This window comes from Numida meleagris, chromosome 7 (assembly GCF_002078875.1).
Source record: "Numida meleagris isolate 19003 breed g44 Domestic line chromosome 7, NumMel1.0, whole genome shotgun sequence".
Classification (NCBI taxonomy): domain Eukaryota; kingdom Metazoa; phylum Chordata; class Aves; order Galliformes; family Numididae; genus Numida; species Numida meleagris.
Window position 1 is genome coordinate 13,759,066 of NC_034415.1, and position 9,796 is coordinate 13,768,861.

Below are 9,796 nucleotides of genomic sequence, written 5' to 3' on the forward strand. Positions count from 1 at the left end.
GCATTCTCTGCTATGTGCCATGTCCCTGGGCAGCATGGGGTTTAGTCTACTGCCAGTCAGTCTGTCAGACAGCAGGAGAGTATTATCTTTGGGAACACATCTCCACTGCAGACATTGTGCCTCCAATGACACAATGACAGAGGGATAACTGCCCTTCTCTGGATTCAGCCATGGTGTAATTAGACTGATGAGAGTACTTTTACTGTTTTAGGTATTTCCATATTGCAGCAAAGTCTACTGTGTAGTTATGTCCAGACACTGGTGCTTCTCAAGATCATGAGAGTCCTGATTATGGAAATATTCCAGCTATAAATAAAGATATTATGATAGAAAAGTACCACACTTGTTGCTCAAAGTTCCTGTTTGTAATAGCTGACACCAGGATTACGTGTTGCCTCTGCAACTGAGGAAGATGTTTCATTACAAAGATTAATTTTTCTCCCCACTGAAAATTTCTCACAAGCACCTTGCCTGGTACAGTGTATTCTGTTATGCTGCTGATAAATACAGAGCAAACCATTTCTCTGACATGAAAAAAGAACTTTTCACTTCTTTTACTATGTTTTCTCAAAGAAATCTTGTTTCAATTGCTTATTATATTGTTTCTGTTTCTTATAGACTTTGCTGAAATTTAATAAAACTTTGAAAAATGTGCTGATTGTCTTTCCACACTTTTGCCTGGGCCGTGGCCTCATTGACTTAGCCATAAACCAAGCTGTGAGTGAAGTATATGCCAGGTTTGGTAAGTAAGATATGAAAACCAATTAGATATATCAGTGGTACATGGCCTGACCTTGGATGAGATGGTTGGAAGTGTTGCTTTGGAATATTAGCGGTTGCTTCTTCAAATGCTTTCTTTTGGGACGTGGCAATTGGCTTATACCATTTTTTTTTTATTTAAAAGCATAGTGATACAGCAATTTTTCCCCACTCAGAAAATATCTTTCATATAATCCATGCAGGGTTCATGTTGTATAATACATATATATCCATATATTTTCATTTTTGCTTATATTCATTTTTGCTCCCACGCAGCACTTTTTTCTTAAGAATCTGTACTTAGTAATGCAATGAAAAATGGCAGAAATTGCCTGATTGTGATTAAAAATTACAGATTTTCTTCCTAAGCTATTATGCTTACACCTTTTGTTCTGATGAGCAGTGTTTTTTCAGCATTATTTCATTGCTTTCTGGTGCTCCCCCTCTCCAAAGGTGAGGAGCATGTTTCCAATCCTTTTCAGTGGGATTTTGTTGGGAAAAACCTGGTTGCCATGGCTGTTCAAGGAGTTGCATTCTTCACTGTGAATCTCCTTATGCAGCACCGATTATTCCCCTCAAGATGGTACGTCTGAAAGTTTGTATTAATATTCCTTCATTAGCATGGTGATTGCCTTTGTTGTTCTGACTGTTCCTATTGTCTTTTGCTTTCTTTTCCTCTAAATTTTTGACAGCTTCTATAGCTTTATTCTGTTTATTTGTCTGATGTCATCTTAGTTTGTTGATAGCGCTTAAGTCTATTTATCTGCATTTTTTAACAGAAATAAGAGTGTATTTATACAGCTTATTAAATAAATGGGTTTTCTTGAACTAAGACTTCAGTGTGAAATTCATAGATTAAAATTCCAATGCTGAGATTATACAAATACTTGGAAAGCTTGCATTTTCCTAAGTACTGGCATAGTACTAGCCTTACATACCAAGACTAGAATTCTAGTCCATGGCACAGAACAGTCACAGCCAGGGTACTCTTCAAGCTTCCCCTATCTGCTTTACAAATCTGCTTCTGTTTCAATGAAAGCAGCTGCCTGCCAGGTGTGAGTTGGTCATTCATTGCTGTTGGGGATTGCCAACAGGAGTACTAGTTGTTATAATTCTGAAAATTCCATCTTACAAGGAAGTCTACTCAAAAGATGCATATAAAGTCTATCGGTAGGTACCAAAGAGCTGTCAAATAGCAAGAGCTGTGGCTTAGAGGCAGGTTATGTCATATCAGTGACTGGCAATGCCATGCTCATTTGAACAAGAAATTTCATCCTTTTTTAGTATTTAGGGCTTAACTTTTAAAGGCTTGGGATTCTCCCAGCAGCAGGAATTCTCAAGGCGATGTTAAATTATGAAGTTTCAATCTCACTGCCCCCACCAGTCAGAATTTTGGCAATTTAATAGCTCTTATTTCACAATACTATTGTAACTGCACTCAGGCCAACTCATTGTTTCTGCAATCAATTCTTTTTTTTCCAGGTTTGCTGAGACCGACAAGACACCTATTACTGGTGAAGATGAGGATGTTGCAGAAGAAAGAAAAAGAATTATGAATGGAGGGAACAAAACAAATATCTTAGAATTACAGGAACTGACCAAGGTAATATTTTGAGAAGAATGACATAAGTGAATCCAGTGTAAGCTAATTCTTTCAGAACGTATTTCAGCTGTGGATTCAGATGGTATTGTTTTCAAAATCAACCCTGTGCCCTGGAGAATAATAAACTTTTTAGGAGTCGGGGCTTGATACATTTTTTGGCTATTTCCTTTTAATAGAGATCAAACCTCAGGAAAGTCCAGCAAGGACAGTGAACTCCCTTGCTTAAGGTATTTTACCTCACATCATCCATCCTGACATATCTATTGAGTGTGCATGTCTACTGCTAGTCTTTTCCTCTGCAGCGCTGTTTCTCCATAGGTGAATTTCAATCTCAGGTTAACCATTTGGTCCCTTTCATATTGAGGACTATAGTAATCACTAATTTATCTTCTTTCCAGACACTGAAGGTAGGTAAATGATGCTATCAGAATACATGCAAGCCTGAGCTACGGAAGTACAAAGATTGCAGACACTGTTGGCATCTCATGAATAAAGAATTGAAGGGTCATTCTTCAAACTATCTTGTTGTATTGTATGATGTCAGAGATACTTTGTCCCAGCAGAGCATCAGGTCTGTCTCCTAGTGCTAAAGATATGAAGCAAAAAGGTTCGTAAAGGGAAAATTGCATTTTTAGGAATTATTATAAATTTATTTAAATAAATGCCTGACTGTTGAATACATGCTCTTCCTTTTAAAAATTTTATTTAGTTGCTCTTTTACTTTTGTCTTGGTTCTAAAGTTGCTTCATCCCAATAGCACGAAACTAAAAAAACTGAGAAAATTTTCTTTGCTGCAAAAATCTTTAAATAGGATTTTTGGTTGTTTTTGTCAATTTAGATTTATGCAGGCAGACATGAGCCAGCAGTGGACAGACTCTGTGTTGGCATCCGTCCTGGAGAGGTAAGTTGTTCAGTAGCACCAGATCAATCACTCCATGGATCAGTTCAAATTGCATGCTCCTGTTGATTTATAAGTTGGCAATACTAAAGAATGTGGTGTTTTTTTTTATAATTCAGTGCTTTGGTCTTTTGGGAGTGAATGGTGCTGGCAAAACAACAACATTCAAAATGCTGACTGGAGACACTGAAGTGACATCTGGAGATGCTGTGGTGGCTGGCAATAGGTAAGTACCTTAAACAAACAAAACACTAATAAACAAAATAAAATGCTCTCTGACAATCCACTTACCAGCGTAAACTCATAGTCTGAATGACTCAGCAGCTCCTTTCCAGTTATATGGCATTGAAAGAGACCACACTAGCACTTCACACCTTCAACACTGCAATGTAAAATCTGTGGATGAGTTGCAATAATGCTAGAAATGGGATAAGGTAATCTAATTTAACAGCAAGAGCTCTCAAACAGAAGATAACCTGTCCAATAGAGTATTTTGATCTGAGCTTTGGGAATTTTATCTGGTTGCTTTTAGCTGCTTTTACAGAGTGCTGTCATAATGCCATGAGAAATCACTACACTGTGATTTGATATTTACTTATGTCAGTTTAGTTCTAGGTTGCATGTCTTGGTTTCTTAGGTGTCATTGGAGTTTGACTGTCCATTGATGTCATTTGAACACATAGCTATTTTGTTGCCACAACACAGTTCTGGGCAACCTGCCACATTTGACCCTGCTCGAGCAGGCTGAGTTCAAGGGGATCTCCAGAGGTCCCCACCAACCTCAGCTATTCTGTGATTCTGTACTTCTCTCATCTTGTCCTACTGTTACTACCAGCAAACATTGTTAGCTTTGTGTCTTGTATGTCTTTTCATGGTGACCACACTCTGAGATGAAATCTCCTGATTTTCAAATCCCAAAAAAGCACCATTTGCAAAAAATAAAATCTATTGAGAACTTCTCTTTACTTTGGCTTATACTTAAACAGGAAGTGAGTTTGCACTCTTAACCAGGACTTACCTGACCTAGAAGAGAATATATTCCTTGCTATATTGTACGGACATATTTTAGTAGGATCTTGTACTAGGGAGAATTCATTCTCTTAGAAGAGTTTTGTCCCAGAAAATAGAGATTTTATTCAAACTGTCTTAAAGCTAGTATTATAGATACAATATTATTTTCTTTTTTTCTCCAGTATACTGACCCATATCTCTAATGTTCATCAAAACATGGGATACTGCCCTCAGTTTGACGCCCTTGATGACCTGCTCACAGGACGAGAACATCTCTATTTATATGCTCGCTTACGGGGTGTTCCAGCAGAGGAAATCAAGAGGGTAAAGTTTTCTTGCTTCTGATTTGTACATAGTTACAGTGAATATCTATGATGATTCTAGTGAGCTCACTTCATGTCAAAGGCCAGATTTTCCGAACTGGGCTTGCTTTTCTCTACGTTGAAGTCCTGGGAGTGGTTCTTGTCATCTGGAGTTAAGTACAAGAATGGGCTATCAAATCCAGGTTCTTAGATGTTAATAATTCTTGAAAAACTGCAGAGCCAGCTCTGGAAGGCTAAGGAAGCAACTGCTATGACTCAGAACTGATACAGTTACTGTTTCGTTCTTGTCTTTGAAGTTGTTCATATATGAGAAAGAAAACATGGAGAAGGTTCCAGAAGAAAAATAATGTACATTCTTGCACAGATAAAAATTCTACAGCTGATGCTGGAGAAGTATGGCTTTGCTTCAGGGGATTAGAATCTCCCTCATCATCATAGTTTTTTTGGACCACAGCTCCAGTTCTAAAAAAAAAAAAAAAAGCACTAAAACCCAAGAGTTTGCCCATTTTCTGCCAGAAGAGTGATATATCAGTAATCCAGTCTGCTGTGGATTAGCTGCTGTGTGAAAAAGATGGTCCTTTTCATAGGTTGCTGAATGGGGCATCCAGAAGTTGGGACTTCCTATGTATGCTGACCAGCTGGCTGGTACCTACAGTGGTGGCAACAAGCGCAAGCTCTCCACTGCCATTGCACTGATAGGCTGCCCTCCACTCATCTTGCTAGTAAGTGTCATGGTAGCATAGTTCTGTGATAGTTCAGTATAACATCTCATAAAACTGCATGCTGGAGAGCTACAAGGATGTTTATGATTGTTCTTGCAAGCTTCTTTCTGCCTCAACCTATATCTACTTCAGTGTAGTCTTTAGTTCTTTAATATTGGGAGTAGACTGGAATGCATAACTATGTTTCAGATGGAACCTAAGTTATTATGAAAGAAAGATTTTCAGTAAAGAAAGGTTTGATATTAAAATACATAATCCAGAAAAATCTGAGTTTAAATCCATGATTGGTTTCAGCCTGTCTTTTCTTGTCAGAGTGTAACCAATCATATAAATGATGACTGGTTCAGCCTGGAGAAGAGAAGGCTCTGGGGAGACCTCACTGTGGCCTTCCACTGCTTAAAGGGATGTTATAAACAGGAGGGAGAACAACTTTTTACATAGCCTGATAGTGATAGGATTAGGGGAATTGTTTTAAACTAAAAGATGGGAGAACTAGATTAGATGTTTGGAGGAAGTCTTTTACTCAGGGGGTGTTGAGGCACCAGCACGTTACCCAGAGAAGTTGTGGGTGCCCCATCCCTGGAGGTGTTCAAGGCCAGGTAGGATGGGGCCCTGGGCAGCCTGATCTGGTGGGTGGCAATCCTACCCATAGCAGAGGGGTTGGAACCAGATGATCTTTAAAATCCCTTCCAACCCAAGCCATTCTATGCTTCTATGATCTTACGACAAATACCTTGCTGCTTTTTCCAGTGGAACAGAAGAAAGTAGCTACCTTTTTACAAGCTTTATTACCTTTGAAATGAACTACACAAATTTAGAATAAACTATACAAAACGTGAAACGTAGTTCTCATCAAGTAATATAAACTATCATAATTGCATTTCTCAAGGATAATTCTAAATGCAATTGCTACTAAAATTATTTAGAATATATAGTAGCACCTGCATTCATAAGCTATAAGGAAACATGCTAATAACTTTTTAATAGCGTGGTTCCTTGCACTATTTACTATGCCTTTACATGTATTCTCACTTTTTTAACTACTAACTGGGTTAACTGATTTATACAGGACCAGATCATCCGCTGATCTAAGTCAGGGTAGCTTCACTAGCTTCTTGGGTTGCAAAATGTCCTGTACCTTTCTGGCACTTCTAAAGCCACACTTGACACAGTTTGATGCGATTACTACCATGAGTCTCCTTCAATTTATTTTTATTTTAGGTTCTAAATCTTTTGGTAATAGGGTATCACAAAGGCTTACATTTTTGGTAGCTAAGACCTTGGACTTTGGACTGCCTTTGTCATAATGGTCAGTGCATTCCTTTCCCTGTTGCTGGGCCCTACACAGACAGCACTGTGTTCTTACCTGTGATTTCTTGTATTTTCTTCCTTACTGCTTTGTGCCAAAAAGCACATTATTATCTATTCACTTATACACTTGTCAAGGTGCTTGTGCTTTCTCAAGGCACAGACTTCAGTAGGGAAACTGTGATAAGCAGAACCCAAACATGCAAGCCTTTCTAAATGGTTTCCTTTTTTTTTTTTGCTTTTCTGAACCTGTCATTCTAGGATGAACCAACTACTGGAATGGACCCTCAGTCCAGGCGCCTCCTGTGGGATTCTATTGTGAGCGTTCTCAGAGATGGACGAGCTGTAGTTCTAACTTCACACAGGTATAGAGTTGGAATTCAGAACTCTGGAGCAGCTGACATTTGTCTGCTGGCTTTTATCTCAAATATCTGTTCTCTGTTTTGAAAGTATGGAAGAATGTGAAGCACTCTGTACTCGTCTAGCCATCATGGTAAAAGGTACCTTCAAATGCCTGGGCACAATTCAGCAGCTAAAATACAAGTAAGTCGAATATATTATAGTGTTTTTTAGTGTTTTTAATAGGAAAACAGTATGTGTGGCATGAACCATTCTTAATACAGCAAACCAATCTGAAGAGCTGTTGTTTGAACAGACCCATTTCTGGGTGCTATTCTGTAGTATTCTAGACAATTTAGGCAGACCTCATTTCAACTCTATTATGCTACAGGCCACTTCTCCAGGGCAAATATAGAGCTTCTTACCAAGCTAGATCTTAGGCATTATCTTTCAGATATTGGTAATGTTTTCATATCTGCTGAAAATGATTTTTTCACTGAATAATGAAATGATCTCTTCATCCAATTTCTAAATCTGTATATGCTTCACAGGTTTGGAGATGGCTACATTGTCACTCTGAAAATAAAAGCTCCAAAGATTGGGTTGCCTCCAGATCCAAGTCGTGCTGAACAATTCATACGCATAAACTTTCCAGGGAGTTTACAGAGAGAGAAACACTACAACATGCTGCAGTATCAAATTTGCTCCTCCTCTCTGGCTAAGATTTTTCGGTTAATAATCTCCAATAAGGAAAACTTGTATATTGAAGAATATTCTGTCTCTCAAACAACATTAGATCAGGTGAGTAAAAAAGAAATCATCCACGAGAAAGCCTATTAGGCAATGCAATGACAATGTGTCCAAAAAACTGAAGGACCAAACTGCTTAGAGTAGAAAACTGTCTTGAACCTCTTTCTCAGACAAAATTCCCAGGCCCCTCATCAAGGAGAGTGGATGAAATAAGAAATCTGAAACTAATTCCGTGTAAATAAGTGCCAATTGGAAACTGCTGAGACAGCATTTCCCAGATGCCAGAGTTCACGCAAACCCATTCCATCAGGAGCAGCAGCCTGAGTAAGGTCAGCTAGTGAGACCAAGGCTTGCTGAGCTAGGAATGATCCAATATTTCTTTCAATTTTATTTTGTATAAGAGATTTGGGTTTTGTTGTGTCTGAGATGCTGATAGAGATATGGTGGTATCTAGGTACATGTTTTTTTGTCTCTGTTGCACATTATTATACAAAAGCAATTAGATACCTAGAGACTGGAAAATCCACTGGGTCTGCTGACAATATGCAGTCAGACACTAGAGGATATTTGCCCTATTGCCTTCTTTCCTGAGTAGCTAATGATCCACATAGACAAAGCTAGCGTTGGTGAGGATGCTAGAGAGACATTCTGGCTGCCTTACAGCTTCCTACTAAACTACTATCCCCTCTTTCTCATCACCACCAATTATATTGCGCAAGGCCATGCAAACCATCTTCCGCTGAAGACAAAATAGGATCTTAGTTGCAAGTCACTGTGTCCAAAGGAAGGAAGTTGCAAGGAAGTTAATCAAAATAAAGGAGGAACTAATGATCCTCGCTGATGCCCAGTGTCTCAGTTCTCAGTACAAGTCTTTGGATTCCCCTTTCTGCCTCTTGCCTGCAGAGGGGCCAAGAGGATACAAACGTACAGAGACATTCCACCAACTAGTCTCAGTTGATGTCATTTTCTTCTTTCTTCACATAGGTTTTTGTGAACTTTGCTAAGCAGCATGTGGAGGATGAGGAAATTCCTTTGCATCCTCGTGCAGCTGGATCCAGAGGAGAAACAAAAGTGTCCCCTGCTTCACAGCAGCAGGCAGTTGCATAGACTATTCCTACAGTCACTAGTGTTTAGTGTGCCATACCAGAGCAGTAAAAAGGTAAAAGAAAGGCTGCCATGCACAGTATTATACTGACTTTTTGTAACTTTCTAAGAAATGTGCTCATAAGTCCCTAGCAGTGGCAAATTTCTGCTGCTCTACCAAGAACATTACATACAGCACATGCTGAAAGCATCTAAAGAAAAGCAGGTACTTGTTCTAGAACAAAATCTTTCCCTAATGTAAAATTAATTATAAGATACAAGAAGAGAAGCTCTTTCCTCCTTGTTGATGTGTAAAGAGAATTAGAAATAGTTTCTCTATTTGGTCCTTTCCAGCCAGTAGGATTTTCTTGCTTAACTCTTATTCTTTATTCTTGCCAATGGAAACAAACTTGTCTCAGCAAAAATGGGAAGAATTCATTCCAATCTCAGACTAAAGCAAGAAATTCGCTTCAAAGAAAAATCTTAATGAAAATGACCTTACACTCACTGATCTTCAGGTTCAGAAATGGAAACAGAATATCAAATTGGGATTTAAACAAAATCATATGTCTAAATTGGCCAAAGGCTAGTTTTCTCACAGGGGCTAGGAAAGACATCTTTGTTACCAAACAAGATCAAACTTTTCTTCTTTCCTGTGACCCAGACCTCAAGTGGGTGTAAAGTGTGAATAGGTTATGTGATTTCTCTGTGCTCAGAAAATTTCAGTCTGCTTGTACTCCATGATGGGAAATAATTTGACATTTAGCTCTTTTCTCTGGTTCACCATTAAACTAGTGTAAAATAACATTATTGCAAACAGATTCCTAATTACGTATTGCTTCACTTACCAAGAAATCATTTTGTTTTCAAAAAGAATCTCCAACACATGCTATACAGAAATAAAATGTGGGTCACATATTTTTGCTTTTTTAGTTTTTTCTTCAATTCATATAGATCTTATGTGATGCAAGAACATTCTTCCTTTGTACAAATAATTATG

At 38.4% G+C, this 9,796-nt stretch overlaps 1 protein-coding gene across 1 annotated transcript in view; it reads left to right on the forward strand.

Annotated features, from left to right (window-relative positions):
* Window positions 1-9,701, forward strand: part of ABCA4 (ATP binding cassette subfamily A member 4) — an 82,997-nt gene extending 73,296 nt beyond the window's left edge. The window contains exons 41-51 of the mRNA XM_021404332.1: window positions 619-742; window positions 1,213-1,342; window positions 2,242-2,362; window positions 3,201-3,263; window positions 3,380-3,486; window positions 4,454-4,595; window positions 5,182-5,316; window positions 6,886-6,989; window positions 7,075-7,167; window positions 7,515-7,764; window positions 8,698-9,701. Of these exons, the coding sequence (XP_021260007.1) occupies window positions 619-742; window positions 1,213-1,342; window positions 2,242-2,362; window positions 3,201-3,263; window positions 3,380-3,486; window positions 4,454-4,595; window positions 5,182-5,316; window positions 6,886-6,989; window positions 7,075-7,167; window positions 7,515-7,764; window positions 8,698-8,820 (1,392 nt within the window). The 3' untranslated portion in view covers window positions 8,821-9,701. The remainder of the gene's footprint in view (window positions 1-618; window positions 743-1,212; window positions 1,343-2,241; window positions 2,363-3,200; window positions 3,264-3,379; window positions 3,487-4,453; window positions 4,596-5,181; window positions 5,317-6,885; window positions 6,990-7,074; window positions 7,168-7,514; window positions 7,765-8,697) is intronic.